Source organism: Notamacropus eugenii, chromosome 1, assembly GCF_028372415.1.
Source record: "Notamacropus eugenii isolate mMacEug1 chromosome 1, mMacEug1.pri_v2, whole genome shotgun sequence".
Lineage (NCBI taxonomy): Eukaryota > Metazoa > Chordata > Mammalia > Diprotodontia > Macropodidae > Notamacropus > Notamacropus eugenii.
In genome coordinates, this window is record NC_092872.1 from 78,728,696 (window position 1) to 78,749,886 (window position 21,191).

Here is a 21,191-nt window from a genome sequence, read left to right on the forward strand (position 1 = left end):
TTCTAAAAGTTTTAATTGTTCTTGGTAGTTCATTTTAGTTCCTGTCTCTCCTCCTTCCAATGCTGATGAGATACACATTCACTGGAATTTCTTCCACTGAGATTATAACTAAGCTTATGAAGGATGACAGATATTCTAGTTTAAGCTTGAGTCATAATGTCCTTTCATTTGCTGAGCTTCTCTTACTTGGGAGGCAGAGACATTTTGAAATTCATTTCTGTAACCTTCAGTTTCTGTTCTCCTAGAAGAACAGAAACTTGGCACCACAGCCTTTCCAGTTCCAGGTAAGGGAAATCATTCAGTCAATAAGAGTCTACTGAACACCCCTGGATCCTCAGCACTCTACTAGGTGCAGGCTAAGAATCACTAAAAGTGTAAGACAACCCTCTCCTGAAGGTCCTAATCAGGAATTAATTGGGGATAAAAGACTAAGACACATTAAACAATTAGAGAGCAAGGAAGTCTTAAATTCTGTGGTATTTCCTATCAGGACTGTAGGAGTTCAGAGAAGAGAAGAATCTTTGTGGAGTGGACATCTAGGGAACAGTCCTCCTTATTTTGCTGTAAAAGTTCCCTTAATATTCAGTGATTAAAATTGAATACTTTAAAAAACTTAGTTGAAAATTTCCTATATAATTTTAGAGTAAATCACACCATCAATCAACAAACATCTTAAAGTGTCTGTTATATGCCAGACACTGTGCTAAGCCCTGAGGACACAAAGGCAAAAACAGTCTCTGTTCTGAAAGTGTTCGCAATCCAAAACGCACACACACATTGTGATGAGAGGGGAGGCACTAGCAATTGTGGGTGAGAGATGCATAGAAATGCTTCTTGAAGAAGGTGGAACTTGACCTGAGTCTTGAAAGGAGCCAAAGGAATACAGGTTGCTGAGAGGATGAGGGGGAACATTCCAGACATTAGAGACAGCCAGTGAAAATGACCAGAGTCAGGAAATAGAGCATCATGCTGGCAGGAGTTGAGAGCTGAAGAACCTCATTTTTTGCATTACTCTATATCAATATTGTCAGGTAACTTTCATGAATAACAATTGCCTGCTTTTTGAATTCTTAAATAGATTTAAGAATTATGGAAAATAGCAACACTCTATTATAAAATACCCTGATTAATTATTTTTAATTGATTCAGTATACAAGATTGCTGTTAGTTTAATAATCCAATGATCATAATTTGGAGAGTAAGATAATCAAAGCCTTTGACCCAAGTTAGTCATTAATTTATTTTCACCAAACAATTATTAAATAGTCACTCTGGGTATGGTACTGGCTAAAGCCACATGCTACCTGCTATCTTTGAGTTACAAATGTCAGTTTTTTGAAAATAAGAGTAAGAATGGGTCCGTATTAATGTAGAATGAACTGTGGATAGATTATACCAAGGAAGAAATGAACCAGACTCATCAACTAATTAAGGGACCTTGAAAATCATCTAATGGAAAGAGAAGGTCAGACCCAGGTTCAAATCCTTCCTCTATCACTTAGTTCCTCAAGGCCATAGTTCATCTGTAAAATGAGGGATTTAGAATCTTATCTTTTTTTTTTAGATGAAGCTATTTTTTTTTACATTTATTTAGTATTTAATTTTTTCCCAAGTTTCATGTAAAAACGATTTTTAACATTTGTTTAAAAAACTTTGAGTTCCAAATCCTCACCCTTCCTTCCTTCCAGGTTAAGCCACCCACCTCAATGAGAAGGCAAGCAATTCCATATAGGTTTTACATGTACAGTCATGCAAAACATATCCATAATAGTCATGTTGTAAAATAAAACATAGACCAAAAAAGCTGTCAAGAACAATAAAGAAAAGTATGCTTCAATCTGTATTCAGGCACCATCAGTTCTTTCTCTGGGGATGGATAGCATTTTTCATCCTAAGTCCTTCAGAGTTGTCATGGATCATTGTATTGCTGAGAACAGCTAAGTCATTCACAGCTGGTCATTTTATAGAAATATTGCTATTACTTTGTACCCTGTACATTTCACTTTGTATCAGCTCATGCAAGTTTTTCCAGGTTTTTCTGAGAACATCCTGTTCATCATTTCTTAGAGTACTACATCTTAAAGCATTCCATCATAATTGTATACCACAGCCTGTTAAGTCATTCCCTAATTGGTGGGCATCCGCTCAATTTCTAATTCTTTACCCCCAGAAAAGAGCTACTGTAACTATTTTTATACATATTAAGTCCTTTTCCTTTTTTAAAAATCTCTTTTGAGATATAGACCTAGTAGTGGTGTTGCTAGATCAAAGAGTATATATATGCATGGTTTTATAGGCCTTTGGGCATAGTTCCAAATGGTTCCGTAGAGTGCTTGAATTAGTTCGCAATTCTGCCAACAGTACATTAATGTCTCATTTTTCTCATATCCCCCTCCAACATTTGTCATTCTGTCCTGTTAGTCAAACCAATAGGTATGAGATATAGTACCTCAGAATTGTTTTAATTTGCATTTCTCCAATCAATAGTGAGTTAGGATATTTTTTTGTACCACTCTAGATAGCTTTAATTACTTCATCTGAAAATTGATTATATCTTTTGATCATTTATCAATTGATATCAATTTATATTGACAAATTGATATCAATTTATATAATTAATATCAGTTGATATCAATTTATCAATAAAAGATCATTTATCTTAATTCTATAACTTTATGACATAATATAAAATTTATAGCATCTCTAACATATAAATATATCTAACAATATGCATATATAGACACTAATATATATTATGAAATATATATATATGCTATCAACATATAACATATAAATATGTTAGAGAAATGAGGCCCTTTATGAGAGAACTTGCTTCAAATTTTTTTCACAGTTATTATTGCTAACTTTTTCCCTCCATCCTATTCCCTCTACCTCAGTTTATGCTATTCTCTCCTTTCACCCTGTCCCTCCTCAAAAGTGTTTTGCTTCTGACTACCCCTTCCCCCAATCTTCCCTCCCTCTCCCCTTCTGCTTTCCTGTAGGGTAAGATAGATTTCCATACCTCATTGCTTGTATATCTTATTCTCTCTATGAGCCAATTCTGAGAGTAAGGTTCACTTCTCCTCACCTTCCTCCTCTTCCCCTCCACTATAAAAGATTTTTCTTGCCTCTTTTATTTGAGATAATTTACCCCATTCTGCCTCTTTCTTTTTCCTCCCAGTACATTCCTCTCTCACCCCTTAATTTATTTTTTAGATATCATCCCTTCATTTTCAAGTAACACCTGTGCCCTGTCTATATACACTCCTTCTAACTACCTTAATAAAGGTCTTTTGAATTACAAATATCATCTTCTCATGTAGAAATATAAACAGTTTGACCTTATTAATTCCTTATGATTTCCCTTTCCTTTTTATGATTCTCCTGAGTCTTGTATTTGAAAGTCAAATTTTCTGTTCAGCTCTGGTCTTTTCATCAAGGGTGCTTGAAAGTCCTCTCTCTCTTATTGAATGTCCATTTTCCCCCTGAAGGATTTTACTCAGTTTTGCTGGGTAGGTGATTGTTGGTTATAATCCTTTCTCCTTTGTTCTCCAGAATAACCTATTCCAAGCCCTCTGATCCTTTAATGTAGAAGCTGCTAAATCTTTTGTTATTCTGACTGTGACTCCACATTACTTGAGTCATTTCTTTCTGACTACTTGCAATACTTTCTCCTTGACCTAGAAACTCTGGAATTTGGCTATAATATTCCTGGCAGTTTTATTTTGGGATCTCTTTTGAGAAGTAATTGGTATGTTCTGTCAGTTTCTATTTTACCCTCTGGTTCTAGAATATCAGGGCAGTTATCCTGATAATTTCTTGAAAGATGATGTCTAGGCTTTTTTTTTTTTTGACCATGTCTTTCAGGTAGTCCAGTAATTTTTAAAATTATCTCTCCTGGATCTATTTTCCAGATTAGTTGTTTTCCCAATGAGATATTTTACATTGTTTTCTATTCTTTCTTTTGGCTTTGTTTTATTGCTTATTTTCTCATGAAGTCATTATCTTCCATTTGTTCCATTCTAACTTTGAAGGTATTATTTTTTTCTGTGAACTTTTGGACCTCCTCTATTTGGCCAGTTCTGTTTTTTAAGCTGTTGTTCTCCTTGTTGACTTTTTTTTTTTTAACTTCTTTTGCCATTTGTCCTAGTCTGTGTTCTTAAGGTGTTATTTTCTTCAGTATTTTTTTGTGTCTCCTATACCAAGCTGTTGACTATTTTCTCATGATTTTCTTGCATCACTCTCATTTCTCTTCCCAAGTTTTCCTCTACCTCTCTTACTTGATTTTCAAAATCCTTTTTGAACTCTTCCTTGGCCTGAAAGTAATTCATATTTTTCTTGGAGGCTTTGGATATAGGAGCTTTGCTTTGCAATCTTCTTATGATTGCGTATTTTGATTTTCCTTCCTTCTGTAGTCAGAGTTTTTTTCCATTGTTTGCTCATTTCCCTAGCCTATTACAGGACTTTTAACTCTATGTTAAAGTAGGGTTCTATTCCAGGGTGGAGGGTGCACTCTCCAAGCCTCAGGGGTTTTGTGCAGCTGTTTTTAGAGATGCTTCTAGTAAACTGTAAGTTTTCAGTGCTGGAAAGGTGGTATGATCTAAGAAGAGGTGTTTTCTACTTTCCTTGCCTAAGCTCTGGTCTATGAGTGACCACAAGCAATCTTTTCTACCCTAAAACTGTGAGGAGAGTCCTCCCTCCACTGTTGCCACAAACTCTGCTATGCTAGTGCTTTTCCTTGCCCTGGGAACTGCCACCCAGGACTGGGACCTGGATCCGAGCGTGGGCAATGCAACAGAGTCCTTCCTCAGTGCTAGCATAGACACTCCTATAATCTCCTTCTGACCAGTTGTTTGACCCCCTTACTATCTGTGGGAAGGGAGCCCTAGAAGCAGCCACTGCTGTTGTGGCTACTGATTCAGTCACTCCCAAGGCCTGCATCTGGACAGCTGGGGCCAGGCTATGCTGGCAGAGCCTGTGCTGGACTGTGCTCCACTCCTAGGCATGACAGACCCTTCCTGCTGACTTTCTAAGGTCTCCCTGGAGTATGTGGGTCAAGAATTCTGAAAACCACCACAGCTGCTAGCAATTCAATCACCCAGACGCCTGCTCTGGGCTCACCAGGGTCCAGTCTGTGCTGGTGTAGCTTGCGCTGGACTGCACTCTTCTCTCAGCTTGGTGCAACAGAGCTTTCATGCTGACTTTGTAAGTTGTCTTGGGCTAGAAGTTTGTTTCACTCTCTTTTTGGATTCTTCTGCTCTAGAATTTGTTTAGAGTAATTTAAAAAAAAAGTATTGGGAGGGTTTTGGAGGAAAGCTTAGGCAAGTCCCTGCCTTTACTCTGCCATCTTGGTTCTGCCCCTTAAATCTGTAATCTTATGATCTAGTTCAACTCCCTTATTAATGAGAATACTAAGTTAGTTTGCTACAAAATCAGGACATAATACAAGGGGAAGGGAGTCATAGGTGAGAAGTTCTGAGACTGGGACAGATCGAATGAATTCACCACTTTACCAAATGAAGTTCCAGGAGACATGAGAATTCAGCAGACGTGGACAGATTCCTAGTATTTGCCAGCAACTAAAAGAACTGTTTTCTTCAAGCCTCTGTCTTCTAAGCTTGCTTGTCCAATAACTAACGAACATCTATTGGTAGTGATGTTATCATGAATAAGTACACAGTCTCTAGCCTCATGGAAATTTCAGTTTATTAAGGCAGATAAGACTCATATACAAATAACTCTAATACAAAATGGCATCTGATAAGTACATAGGAAAATATTTTTAAAGTCCTCTGAGCATTCAAGAGGAAAATTTATTTCAAGTGAGGGGAATGGAAAATTTCATAAAAAAGGTTACATTTGAGAAGGGCATTGAAGGATCAATAAGCTTTCAAAATGTGGAAGTAAGTGGTGATAGTGGAGAACAAGGTACATTCCAAGTACAGAAGGGAGTCATGATCAAATGTTTTCAAGTAGGAAAACTGAAACAGACAAGGCTAACTATGTCAGCATATTATTATTGGTCCTAAAGTGCAAGTGTATAAGGAGCAGTACTAGAAAGTCAAAGCAGTTAAGCCTGTCTTAAACTGACCCGGGGAAAAAGAAAACCTGCAGGACCAAAGTTGTAGCAAGTGGTTTTCAGAAGCAAGCATGCATAACCAGAGAGGACAAAGGAAGTCCGGAACTGGACCGTGTTGTTCCTGACTTTTTGTATGTACACCCGGAACTAGAGAGGGCAAGTAAGAAAGACAGGGCTCCTTGAAAGATTCTAAAAAGGAATGAAGGACTTTGCCAAAACCTGGCAGCAACACCTCCAAAGGAGATGGGGGAAAAACAACTAGCTGTGGCTCCTTGGCTCTATGGACTACTGATAATAAGAATCTGCTAGAAAAATGACCCATTTGATGACTTTCAATTCATATTACCTAACTATGACATTTTCAAACAACACAATTTCTACTGATTCCCCACAGAGAGGATCAAGCTATATGAATTTCTTTAGTGCTTATGGAGAAACCTTATCTTTAGTCACAGGTAACACAGTTGAAAACATAACTGACATAGGGAATGGTATAAAATAAAAGAAACCTGGTCACTTAACACTTAGCCTGGTGTCTGGCATGTAGTAGACCTTTATTAAGTATATGTTAACGATTATTGAAACTTAAATATGCATATTTCATCACACCATAGAACTTTAGAGTTAAGAGGGATTCCACAGATCACCTGCTGCAGTCTCATGCCTGACACATTAATAGCTTCTTGTGATACATGAAAAACCTGACAGACAGAGTTTCTGAGTAATTTATAATCAATTTATTAGTTAGGCTAGCTTAACTATACTGATGGTCATTGGTTTCTCTTGGAAAACCCAAGACAAACCATGGAGAGGTTGAAAGCTTTAATGTACTTTTAGAAAAGGGAATGCCCCTGACAAATGAAAATCAATCCTTATAGGCTGACATTTAATGAGGAGGTGAGATAGAAGTCTTCAGTTTTTCCTGCTGAGAATGTGATTTGATCTTGAGACTCAGTGCCCTCCAGCAATCTGAAATCCATCTCCATTCAGACCACTCTGGTTGGCTTTCTCCTTGAGCTTGGTTACCTTAAATTCTAATGGAGGATTATAAAGATGGAGTTCATTTCCTCAAGGCAAGAAATGCCTAGATTGGATTCTGTTCATACTCTAAACAGAAGTATGGTCAAAATTGAAGAACTCTTTCTGGAAGGAAAGTTAGAGCAGTCCTATGAATCGACTATGTCTTTCAGAGACTGACTGACCTTTTATAAGGTCTGGGCCTTAAACAATGAAATGAAAGGAGAAAAATCTGGATTCTGATTTAATAATTTTTTATTAATATAATAATAAAATAATAATTTCTCTCACTCTATAACATCCCAGGCAGGTATTCAACCTATTTGTTTTCAAAACTTCCTGTCACAGATAACTCTTCACCTCGTATAGCATTTCATTTCATGTGTATACAACTGTAATTGTAGGAAATTCATCCTTACCTTGAGCAGAAATCTGCCTGCCTAACCCCTATTCATTGGTCTTAATTCTAGGCATAAGCAAAGTAAGTTATATCTAATGGAATGCCCACCAGGATCTGGATTCAGAGATAGATTTCAGCAAAACATTTGACGAAAAACTCTCATACAATGCTGATGGGTAAAATGGATAAGAAAAGCAACAATGATAGAGCTTTATGGTTTGCCAAACACTTTACTAATGTTTTCTCATTTGATCTTGTGAGGTAGGGCCTCTTCTTATTGCCTTTTATTTTATAGATGAGGACGGACATTAAGTGACTTTGCCCATAGTCGCACAGTTAGTAAGTAACCAAGGCTGGATTTGAATTTCGGTCTTCCTAACTTTAAGTTCAGTGATCTATCCATGATGCCACTTAGCTCCCTGGACGAGAGTTTGGGCTCAATGATAGTCTAAGTTAGGTAGATTTGGAACTGATTAAATGACAGTACCTAAAGTATAATCATTAATAGGTCAATATCAGTTTGTAGGGAGTGCTGCAGTAGAGAGCTCCTGTGATGTGTCCTTGTTCATCTTCATAAGTGCCTGAGATGATATACTTGTCAGATATATAATTGGCACCACAAAAACTGGAGGGATGGCTAATTTTGTGATCTGTGACATCCCGTATTTTGTTAATTTTGTTTTAAAGAGATTGCTAATATTACACAATGAGAGTGGATGACCAGTAAAGAAGATTTAAATGGGTCTTTTACTGTAATTTTTCATAATAATTTATATATACTATTGCTGGTTAGCTCAGTGTGTGAGAGCTACTAAGGTCAAGGTCATAGGTTTGATGTCCTCTTGACCTAGTTAATTTTGTTTTGTTACGTGGCCATAGACTGTCTCTCTAACTCTCTCCAGGTGACTTACAAACATGTGCCTTTGATCACAAGGGGTACCAAATGAGAGCTGATGGATCTGTACAAACCCAACTTAACTACCAGTGGCGTATTCTCATTCTTCATTCTCCTTGACTCCTGTACAACTTTTGACGCTGTTGATCAGCGACTTCTAATTGACTTTTTTTTTCTTTTCTTGGTTTTGAAGACACTACTGTCTCCTTGTTCTACCTCTAACCACTTCTCTTGGTCTTCATCTTCTTCTTGTCCTTTAACCCGGTTGTTTTCCAATGGCCTCTTTTATTCTCTTGTTAGACTCTCTTTGCAATTTCATTCATTCTCAAGGATTCAAATACTGCCTTTATGCAGGGAACCCCCAAATTTATATCTCCAGACTGGATCTGTCTTTCTTGGTTTAGATTCACATTTCCAACTAGCTGCGCAAGCTTTCACATGAAAATTCCCCTGTCACCTCAGACTATTTATATGTCTCGAACTGAGGTTTTTACCTTTATACTTAATCTTATTCTTTCTGATTTTACTCTTTCTGCCTATGCTACTTGCATTCACATTGTCTTCTGTATTAGAAAGTTTGGGATTGCCTTTTACTCTTTCTTTTTCCTCGTTTTCATCTGCATTTTCTTACCAAGTTCTATCAATTTTACCCCAATAATATCTCTTGCAACATTATCTCATGTTTCTCCTCCCTCCACTTTCCTACGGGTTATATCCTCTGTTACCATCTGTCAGGACAACTGGAATACAAATTTACCGCCTCTCTTCCTCCCTCCAAACTGTCCTTCCTGCTGCTGTTAGAATAATCTTCCTTACATATGTTTCTCCACTGCTTAAAAACTTTCATTGGTCTCCTATTCCTTATTGAATTAAGATCAGACTCATTTGCCTGACATTCAAGGCTCTCCACAATTTGGCACTAACCTAACTTTCCATCCCTCTCTTATATAACTCCCTTTCATTTCATGCTCTAGCCAAATTGGTCTACTCCTTGTCTCCCTCACATTCCCTGATTTCTCCTCCCTGTATAACTTTTGTTCATGTTATTCTTCATTTCTGAATTGTCCTGATAACCTCTTGAGTTCCCTATCCATCCTTTAAAGCTCAATTTACTTTCTACCTCCTCCATGAGGCCTTCCTTGATCATACCTAGTCAATAACTAATTTTCCCATAGGACCTCATGTGGTACTTTGTTTTTAAAATTATGAAACAAACTTAGCATGTAATATTGTATATTATAATAATCTATGTCTGTCCTATGTCCCTACTAGTTGACAAATTCTGTGAGAACAGGGACTGTCTTATCTAAAAGTGGTATCTCCCCCAGGACCTCATATGTCTTACTGATGTCTTGTTTTTACATTACAAACATTTAAATACAAGGAAAAAATAACAGATTACTCCCACTCTGTGACAGGTCTCTTGTAAGAAAATAAAACTAAAGTTAAATAAAACTAGTAGTGCAGTGACCTCATCTGAAAATGCATGCAACTTTTCACCTCCTACCTTTCAATTTTCTTTAAACTAACAAATGTATTTCCTCTCACTCTTACTCCATTAAAAAAAACAAGAAAATTGCTTATGACAATAAGCAGAGTCAAACGAAAAAGGTCTCTCGGTGACTGTAAACTAAAGTGTATGGCTAATTCTTCACTCTCAATCCATTGCATCTCTGTTATAAATAGCATGTGTCTTCATTAGTTCTCTGGAATCATGAATGGTTGTTGTATTAAACATAGTTCTTATGGCTTTCAAACTTGTTTGCCTTTACAATGTTGCAATTATTGTATAAATTGTTCTAGTTCTACTCATTTCATGCTTTTTCAGTTTATAAAAGTCTTCAAAATGGTTCATTTTTTTGGTATTAATGTCCTAACATAAATTATTCCTCCTATTCTGCTTACTTTACTCTGTTCAAATAAATTTTTTCTTCTATAAATTTTCTGGCTTTTTGAAATGATCTGTTTCCTTATGTTTTACAGAACACTCTATCCCATTCATATGCCACAACTTATTTAGTCATTACACAATTATGTAGTTAAACCTCAGTTTTACAGATGAGGACATTTTAAGTCCTAAAAAGGTCCAGCTACTGACTCACGATCCCAGAGATAGTACTTGGCAGAACCAGGAATTAATATGTCTCTTCTGATTCTAAGCTCTGCAGTCTTTCTTTAATATGTGGAAATGCAATTAATGCTATCTCCAAATGTGATTTTTTTTTTTTGCTTTAAAATTAAGCCTATTCATTTGGGTCCTTGTAATTATCATTTTTTACACTGGGGGATGGAGTTGTACAATTCATTTTTTTCGTACATGCTAAGGATGAATATCTATCACAAATTTCTGGGAAACCTTTAAAATATTTTCCAGAATGAACTTCTTTTTTGAGTACATCCAAGTACTTTTGAAACATAGTGACTTGTGCAAAATTAAAGGTATGACTGTCTCTTCATTAAAAATGTTAGCTAATAAAAACTCAAATCGCCAAATGTTTTTATGTATGCACTATATATAAAATAGTGCAGTGAACTGCTTGGCATCATTGTGACTAGTTTGGATTGATGTAGGTACTTGAAAATACTAAATACTATTTCTTTACAGATATTCTCTAGAACAAAATTTGTGGTAAATCATCTGGGCTTTCTCCTGTGATTCCTGATTAGTAAATTTTTGTTAATATGCTTGATTCTACAATTAGACTCAGTAATTATTTTTAAATAGCTAAATTGTTTCATTCACTGAATAGTGATCTGAGAGGCCAGGAGGAGCATATATAGATTTCAAACCTTTCTACCCTTGGTCAAACATCAATTCCACATGATGTGATATGTGAAGGACGCCTTTTTTGGATTTCCTGAATTAACTTGCTTCATGTAGCCAACTTTCCTTCCTTTTATTTTGATTTACAGTACAAACACTTGAAGAGCTTAGTGACTAATAACATTCCTCTTTACTCTTGTTTCTGTTTACTTTAGAGACAATAGATTGTAGACTCTATCACCAGTAGGTGTCAGTTCTTTTGTTGAGTATAATAAGTAGATATGCTTCCTGGGAAGCAAACAGTCTGTAAGTTTGAGAAGTAGTTTAGACGTCAGTTGACAGCTTAAAAGCCATTTGTACTTGCAGTTTATTTGGCTGTTGTGGAGTGACATAGTGATATCTAATTTCTAATATGACTCCAGCTATTGATATGCAGCCTTCTGTAATTTAGTTAGATTTCACAAAGAACAGGAGTTTATTAATATTAGTTTGTCAGATTATGACATTTTGACAATAGTTTTTGTTTTGGTTCTGATAGTGTAACACGTTTGATAAAGTCTGGTACATGCTGACAAGCAATGATTATTTTCGTTGTTTTAATTTTTTTTTTCTTTTCCTTTTTCCTTTCCTTTCCTTTCTTTTTAAAGTCATGCTTTAGGTCATATCCCTGGCTATATGGACTCTGAAGACTTACTTAGGCAAGTGGGCAATCATATTGGTGTTTCTTTAAACTTGAACTTGTCTTTTATAGCCATATAACTATTGGGTTAATTGGGTAAAAACCAATGAATGTAGCATAGGTCTGTTTGAAATAATTAGCTCCAATATTATAAACTTGCAAATTTATTTCAGGCACCAATAATATAAATTTATTTTGTTTTTTCACTGAAAGAATTAACTTTAAAGCCTAAGAGAGACAAAATGTGGTGTATGCATACATGAACAAATTTTTCCTTTCAGTTATAATTATCTTTTTCAGACTTAAATTATTCTCTTTAACTTCATAGGAATGACATTGCTTTAGGAATTTTAATATATGTTTTCTTTGAACAGCATTTACTGTTTTATTCATTTTGATTGTTTCATATACGTTGTACAAATCAGATTGACAACATAACTTTTATCTTTCTTATAGAATATTTATTAAACTTTTTTTCTCCTTTTCTTTCCCTTCCTTTACCTTTTATTTTTCTTCTTATACACCAGACAAGATTCAGTAGTTACAAATGAAAAAATTAAGATCATTCCAGCTTTCTCCAGACCTGGAGATGAAGAACAAGAGGACATATATGAGAATTTAGGAGAGCAATTCATAGAAGGATTTTTAGAAAACAGTCATAAGAATTGGCAGGAAACAAAGCTAAAAGAAATAGAAACCCTTTATAAAACTAATGAAAATGATCACCATCAAGAAAAAGCAAATCATAAAAATTGGCAAAAGGTAGAACTCCAAGAGCAACATAGAAAATTTGCTATCACACCAAATTTTGGTATTGAGTCAGAAATACTTCCTGTTTCCAGATACCCTAAGGAATATAATACAATCGACAGGAGAAGAAAAAAGACACTTAGATACAATAGTTGTGAAGACAGTGAAAGAAGTCAGTATGATCCTAGAAGCTTGCAATCTCATGATTCTATCTCAGGTACTAAGGTAATAAGTAAATCTGAAACTAAAAATAAATTCTCAGGATATGCCAGTGCTGAAAAATACAACTTTTGCCACACTGAAAAGAATAAACAAATTTACCCTATTTTGCGTCCATACAAAAATGGGCTTTTAGTTAAAAGTGGCAAGTGTGCTACCAAGTTGGAATGTGACGACTATGGCTATTCAAGTTGTCTTGAAGCTTGTGAAAAGGTAATTAGCTTAGAAGAGCCCAATCCTAAATTTACTCCTGTAGGTACCCCTGAAGAATCTGATAGCAGTGCTTCTGATGAACTGCATTGTTCCCTTATTTCACCTGATGAGCTGCATAAACTAGCTTTACTTTCAATGTGTCCATCAAATACCTGCCATTATGGAGAGTATATTGAAAACTCTTATGTAAGAAATCCAGCATTCTCCCCACAGAGAATCAGTTATGATGCCAAAATACATAAAGTTAAAGGAGAAAATATGGGAGGTCACATGCAAGAGTTGGTGCCATCTCCTACTGAGGAAACTCAGGAGGAATATGTTGATACCATGGATGAATTACAGTATTTAGTGGAAACGGTGTCTGAGTACTTAGCTGAAAAGGAAGAAGAAATCAACAAATTTAGTTCTCTTTCAAAAACCAAAATAAAATATGAACAGAATAGCACTTTTGATATTGTAGATCAGAAACCACCAGTAGAACAATTACCACCTTTCCCCACTCAAGAGAGGGGCAAGGACTACAAAGTCAAGACTCTTCCCCTCCCTGAGTTGACTGGAGTGAAAAACACAGTTAGCTCCTTGTTCAGTTCTTTCACTGAAAAGGTGGGCTCAGGCACAAAGCATCTCTCTGTGTCTGTGGAAAAGCTTGTTTCCTTAGTTCCTGAGAAAGCAGAAATCTCTCCTCAAAAGGAAAATAATAGTTCAGATTCTAGACCTCAAGCCAATTCATTATCACCAAGCCTAAAAACAGGTGACCAAACAGAAAAAGACCTTTCAATGCATTCTCCATTACTCTTTCAAACAAGTGACAATGCAAATGCTGTCAAATGGGATACAACCTCTGAAAATGATTATAAAAATACTGAGAGTGTGACTCAGAGTCTTCAGGATTCATCAGAATCCATCAGAGTCCAATCAGATCCATCAGAAAGTACTATAAAGGACTCACCTTTCTCACAGACTCAGAGTTCAGTCATGAGCTCAATTTTTAATATGATAAATCCATTAAAGTTGTTTTCAGAAAAGGAAGAAACAAAAAAAGAAGTTGACCAGTGTATTCTAACAAGAAAAGAAAGCCACTTAAAGATTGAAGATGAGTCAGAACAAAAGGAAGCTACTTTAATAAATGGCAATAATTGCAGTCTAGTGTTAGATGCGAATTATAGAGAGACTATTGGCCAGCTCCAAGTTCATCCATGTGAGGATTTGCCATCTTCAGGAGTAACCAGTGAACTTCTAGACCCAGTTAGTTCTTCCTGTGTGAAAGGAAGCTTAGAAAACGTTTCAGAAGGAGAAACATGTACATTTGTACCTCACTTATCAAGTCAGCAAGAAGTATGTGCCAAAGATATGCCAGGAGTTCCTTGTGGATCAGTTTGTACAAACGAAAATAAAAGGAATATAAGTGAAGAGACTTCTTTACCACCTTTAAAGCTAGACAAAGTATCTGATGACAGTTTTTTCCTTAGTCCATTAAAAAAATCCTTTAGTCAGTTTTTTCTTACTTCCCCTGAATCATCTTTAAAAGAAGCTTCATTTGGATCCATGGAAGTCCACCAGTCTGATGTTTCAGAAAGCAGTCCAAAGAAAGATAAACGCTCATTTTCCTTCAGTGGGAAGCTACATATTCCATTTTGGGGCTCTCTTGGTAGTTCCGAAAAGCAGCAGGATTTAAAGGAAAATGGAAGCATCTTTCCTTCTTTATTTAAATTTGCTTCCACTGACAACATTACAGCCCCTCCAAATCAGTGTTGTCATGACCCACCATTAGTTGCTGCTGAAGAACCTGAAAACAGTTGCCCAGAAGTTTCAAAAAATAGTTTAACAAAATCTGATTCAGTTGAAACTATTTCCAATCTTTCAAATGAGTTTAAGGATACACAAAAAATCCACCAAAGTAAGCACAAACTAGAAGATGGAAATCAATATGATAAAGATACCTTGAGCACCCCTATAATTGTACCCAAAGAATGTAAAGTTTCTAATTTTTCAGGAGGAAGTAAGAATTTAAAGCAAAAAACGAGAACCTCAATAATGTCAGATTCTTCATTAGTTTTAAATGCTGACTTCTCAAAATCATCATCAGCCTGTGAGACTAGAGAAGACGAAGTCATGGTTGATACTTCTAAGAAAAGCACTAGACAAGACCTACTTTATGGACAGTTGAGATTTTCTTCTGAAAATTCGCTCAGTCCACAAGAGTTAAATGTGAAAAATGAAAGTCCCCATCAGAGAAATAATAGCCCAGGTTTACTTTCTGGAATATTTAAGTTTGCATCAAATGAAAATGTCATAAATGGTAAACCAAATAAAATAAAATCCAAGTCTCTAGATTTCAGAAAATGGTTGGATGTAAGTAAGCATTCTAGCTTTGATGAAATGCCTGTGAACTCAGATGAGACTATCAATCAAAAGAATCATGTTGAAAAGCAAGAGGCTTCTAGCAATTTGAAAAGCTTCTTATCTTTGCCTGAAAAGAAAGATAAAAGCATACAAGTAAGTGAGTCTTGGATAGATGAAAACCCTACAACAACAAATAAACCAAATGAAAAGTACCATGTTTCTTTTGACTATCCTCTTTCTCATAGTATTCCTAGTGCTCAACAGGAACTCATGAAGAAATCTTTATTTAGAGAGCAATTTCCTCACCAAATTCCTGGGCCAAAACTACAAGAAAATCCAAGAGAGTTGAGTTCATCTTTACTGAAGACTAAAATTATCTGTGCATCAAACTACTACCAGACTTTTGAGGACATGAATGGTCCTTTGAGTTTTGAATGGAATTCTGGCATAAAAGACTTCTCTGGAGATCTCAGTGAAACCATGCAACCAGTTTATTATGTTTTAAAGCAAAACACTCTTCCACTAGCTGAGGTTTTCTCCTGCTCTCAGTCAGATAGTTCAATAGCTAATCTTTGCCCAAAAGACCAAAACACAAATACATTGGAATGGAGAACAAATCTGGATGGTGTTGACTGCAATGAGTTGCCGTATGAATCACTTGACCAGTTAGCATTTCACGAAGACTATTCATTAAAAGGGAGTATGTGGGCAGCTAACTCAGTGAATGGGAACTGTAGTCATTTTCCATTTTTTGAAGCTAATAATAAATATTTGTTTGAAGAATTACCCATTGACTTAAGTTATTCTTCAGGTTATAACCATACAATGTGGACTCTAGTTGATCAAGAGTCCTTAAAAATGGATGAAACTTTTGCATTTTTAAGTTTTGATTATGAGTACCATGAATGGTTGTCATGGCTTGAAAATGGAATATGGTGGCCATCAGAGGATGGGGAATATGGGCATTATGTGTACAGTGATGGCCAATATATCTATTGTCTGCTCACTGATTCTACTGGGCAGTATGTATATGTATGTGGACCTGATTCTTCTTTTCAAGAATATTTGGATTATGATTTCCAGATGGATGCTATATCAAATGCTATGTTAGATGATAACATGATTGCTTTATGTGGCTTCAAAGTCCTTCTTGGTAGTGAAGATGAATTATTGTGGTGTGGTGAAGAGAAACCATTAGATGATTCTGCTGATAAGCCTCTTGATTTGTCTATGGCATTGCAAAGAAGTGACAAATTAATAAATATAAATTTTGAAACCTTTTCAGAAATGTTTGAGGAATCAGCGTATTGCCAAAGTGATCAGCCATTAGATTTTTCAGGATATAAATTTAAGAAGTTCAAAGTAGCTTTGGAACATGAAAAAGAAAGATATGAAGATCATGAGGAGATCCTTGATCTGCGAAGTCAGTCCAAAAGACTTAGGAGTAGGGATTTAAATGGAGAGACTCAGATGAGAGAGAAAGATAAAAGGCAATCTATAGATGAAAATACATCAAGTGGAAATTTTGATTTTCATATGCAACAGGCTTCCTCTAAACTAGCTGTACCTTTGATTCTTCCTGAAAACACAACCACAAGTCCTAAGGACATAGCAGAGAGATTGCCCACAAAAAAAATGACTTCTTTTTTTTCTACTTTGGGTGATTTGGTGGGAAAGACTTTGAATTATGATAAAAATGAATCTGTAGAGACTTCTGCCATGAAGAAAATGGATATAGAGTTACAATCAACTGAATTACCAAATGATTACCCTCCAAGTGAACTGTTTGCAGTGAGCTCGAAAATTGTGGAAAAAACTCCTCCTGAGAAAGATGCAAAGAGACAAGTCATTTCTAATATTAGTTTAGAAATTAGTAAAAATCAAAAAGAATCATTACCTGTAAATAAAAATACTCATGTGAAAAAGCAAAGTTTGCTAAGATCAACTTCAGAAGTAAGCCAAATAACTCCCGATGTTAAATCAGTTGGAAAAGAGCATAAACTTATTACAACTGATCCTATGCTAAACTCTTTTGGATCTGAGTCTGATAAAAATAAACAGAAAGAATGTAAACTTTCTGAGAGCCAATCTTCCACAGAACCAGAGGGAACACTATTTAAAAGTGCACTGAAACTTTTTGGTCGGGGAGAAGATTCTTCTGTAACTACAGCAGCAGATAAACCGCAGGCATCTGGATTTTTTGACTTTTTTAAGACCCAGAGTAATAAGGGCAGTTCACCAAACCCAGAAAGTAATAGTGGTAAAGAAGGAAAGGCACAATCATCAGAAAAGAGAGAGTCTATAGGTATTTCATCTCTCTTTGGTTCCCTTGGGGATCTCTTTAAAGCAGATGTGTCCCCTTTACAGTCAGCTGAGAAAGTCTCCACTCCTTCAAGTATTGATAGCCAAGAAATGATCACACCAAGCACTAATATCATGCAACCAGCCAGTCAGGATGACAATGTACTTCCTTCCACACCTATTTCTTTATCAAGAAAACCTAGAGCTAGAGTCCTGAACAAACAGACCACTATCCATGAGAGTGGGCCAAAGGAGCCTTTAATTGGAGAGAACCAAAGGCAGAATAGTATAGGAAAAGGTGTATTTTTAGAAGATCAGCCACTGAGTCCAACTCCCTGTATTAACCATCTTGAAAAATCATCCAAAGACTCTTCATTGGAACATGGTGGAGATTTGTCTTTAGTGACAATGGAGGATTCAAGAGATAATCAAAAATCTTCTGATGCATTGCATGGAATTAGTTCAAGCAAACAAGATGAAATTTTTGACAAAGAAGGGAATTTTTCAACCAAGAAAAACTCCACATCAGAGCCAGAGTTTCCAATGAGCAAGAGTATATTCTCTTTCCTGACTGAATCAGAAAAATCTAGAAAGCAAACTCCTGCTACTAGCCCAAGTGCTAAATATCAAGAAGGAGAAGGGTTATTTAAACTACCTTCCTTCTTTTCCTCGAGGGGCTCTAGCAGTAAGAAAAATGTCTCTCAGAGTAGCTCCAGTTTGGGTTTCTTTAATTTGTCTTTCTGGGATGAAAAGCAGCAAAATATCGTTGAGAAACAAAACTTTGTCAACGTACCTCCAGTTACTTCTCAACCCTCTAAGCCACCAAGTGTAAAAATGGATAGGCAAGGAAATTTAAATGAAAACATGGATATCTCACCCATGGAGGCACTACATGAGCAGAAAGAGGCTACCGGTACTCTCCTCAGCGGCACCAAAGATGTCACCTCTGATGTCGTCAAGTGTCATGGAGAAACAAAGACCTATTCACCAGATTCTCTGTCTTTGAGTTCTTCATTCCAGGTTGTCCAGTTACAGAAAGATAGTTCTTATTCTCCAGAACCTCAGGAATCAGAGAAAACATTCCTTATGGACAAAGAAATTACAAAACCCCTTATGGAAATGCCTTATGAAAAAGAAGGTTTGGATCAGAAAATCTCTACTACTGATTTTCTATGTGACTCCTTTTCATATGATATCCACATATCTGAAAATCTAAATGATCTTAGTGATTCTACTAACATTCAAAGAAATGAGAATTTTACAGGGGACCATTTGAATTTGCCAAAGAAATCGCTTAACCAAGCAATTGATAAAGATAGCTTTCAGCAAGATCTTGAACCAGCCACTTTCTCTGATCAGTCTGTGAATACATTGAGTTCACAGAACAAACCTATAGAAGTCCCAGAAGGAAATTCAGTTTTGGATTCTTCAACAGAAATATTTTCAGGCTTCATAACTAAAATGAAATCTTTCTCTGGGAGAATGAGTGAATCTCCCAAAACATTCTCTGGACTTTTCTCCCCATCTCAAATGACAGAAGGAGCTTCTCAGTCTCCAAAGAAAAGTTCCTTCTTTGGTCTTTCATCCAGTATATCATCTCAGACCCTCACAGGAGATTTGTTTAGCATATTCAAAGGTCCCAAGCCAGAGACTCATGGACAAGATCCACATTTCCAGATGAATTCCCAGCTTCCAGAAAATTGTCCCAGAGAGATTGTGGAATCAATACCCAAAAAGGAAGCCAAGAAAGAAGAAAACCCAGAAGCTCTTCCTTTGGAATCAGCTGTCAATGACCCTAAAAGTGCAGGGGACAGTGAAAAGTCAGAAGCTTTGACAGATGGCTCTAGATTGGAAATTGAAATAGAGGAAAATAAAACTCTTCTAATTGAACCCAAAGTGCCTGAGTTAAATGCTTCTGATTCTTCCATTTTGGGGAATGATGCTGGGATGAGGTTATCACCTCTGAGTAATGTAAAAGAGAATGAGGCATTGCAAGGTACCAACATGGAGCACACATTCGAAACAGAGAATACTTCAGTTACGTTACAAGTAGATACAGACCCTGCCTGCATAACCAACCAGACTCCCCTTCTAGAACAGGTGCTCATTTCTGAACCTTCTCTAAATCACACTCTCGAGTTGGTGTCAGACCTGCCATCTGCTCAGACAAGTCAAGACTTGTTGGAGTCATGTTTAAGTAATGAATTAAGGACTGAATATACTCAGGATGATCAGGCAGAAGTCAGTTTGTATCCAGCCAGCCCAGGTAGCACATCAGAGACCAAAGGACAACTGGAGGAACAATTAGGAATGTGTGCCATCCCAGAAGCAAAGGAAGATACTGGCCAGTCCCATTCCCTGAAGAACCCACCTGCTGTTCCCCCTTCAGAAACAAGCCATCAGAAATCTATGTTTGACATTCCAAATGTGCCCCATTTGCCAAAATTTGATTTCCTGTCCTCTGCTGCCAATCATGGTAAATCACTTGGCTCTTTCTTTTCTCCTTCATCCTCTTTTGGGAGTAGAGCATCAACAGAGTCTGGCTTCATGTCAGGTTTTAAGAAGTTTTCAGTTCTGTTTGAAGGAAGTAGTGAAGAAAAAGGAAATGCAGTAGATAGTGGCTTAAAGCTAGGATTTGGAAAGAGTCTAGATGTTTCATTTCTGCGGCAAAAGGAGAGCAAAGGGAGAACTGCTCAAGGGGTTCCAGAGGCCCTTCCTACAGTCTTAGTAATAGACAGTGGTCAAGGTCATAGCCAAAGTAGAGACAATATGGCTACAGAATCTCTTGATGTATCTGCAGCTAATGTTGAATCAGTTTTATCCTCCAGCAACCTGGAGGTCATGCAGAATGCATGCATCAAAGACCTTGCAGGGCCTGAAGTGGTTAATAACAAGCAAGAAACTCTAGTATCTGAGGAGCATCTTCCTAGCAGAACTGTCATCTCTTCCTCCATGGATCTCACAGAAGAGGAAAGCAAACTTTGCCCTGAATCTGAGCTACTTCAGCAGAAGGAGAAGCAAGAGCGAGACATTTTGCCTGACGGAGGGCTTCTTACCAATGGTGACTCCTCATGCAAGCCTCAGCTGACAACATTGAAAGGGATCATGGAATCAGTGACTGAGAAAAGGCCTGTTCTCCACAAAGGCATAATAAATGGTTTCAGGCAATTGACCATTTATAATGCAAGTGATGTAGAAGTAGATCTAGGACTCTGTGTTATCACTCATAGCCTTATTATTATCCTGCCTACTTTCTTATGTCTGTGTTTAATGTTAGAGGTAGGTAAGATAGATAGTCAATGTGTCAGCTTCTCCAGCCTGTTACCTTTTTACTTGTGGTGCTTTTGTGTTAGCTTATCTTCCCCGTTCCCTCTGGGGCTGTGCTCCTGGGTATACAGCCTTGAAGAGCTTAGTCATTTTCTCATTTGCCTCATTTACTGACTTAAAAGAGTCTGCTGCTAAAGAGCCTTACTCTGATGCTTTGGGGGAAAAAAATCTATATTGCATAATGAATGAAAAATAGGGTCAGTG

General features: G+C 36.7%; 1 protein-coding gene across 6 annotated transcripts in view; it reads left to right on the forward strand.

Moving 5' to 3' along the window:
* UNC13B (unc-13 homolog B) overlaps positions 1-21,191 on the forward strand; it is a 344,899-nt gene that overhangs the window by 199,692 nt on the left and 124,016 nt on the right. For 4 of the 6 annotated variants that reach the window (XM_072606660.1, XM_072606666.1, XM_072606684.1 and 1 more), the window contains one exon: positions 11,803-11,853. The exons of 1 other annotated variant lie outside the window; for it this stretch is intronic. In XM_072606660.1, coding sequence (XP_072462761.1) covers positions 11,803-11,853 — 51 coding nt within the window. Of the gene's footprint in view, positions 1-11,802; positions 11,854-12,676; positions 20,789-21,191 lie in introns of all 6 variants that reach the window. One more of the 6 variants, XM_072606704.1, reaches the window with a different exon arrangement.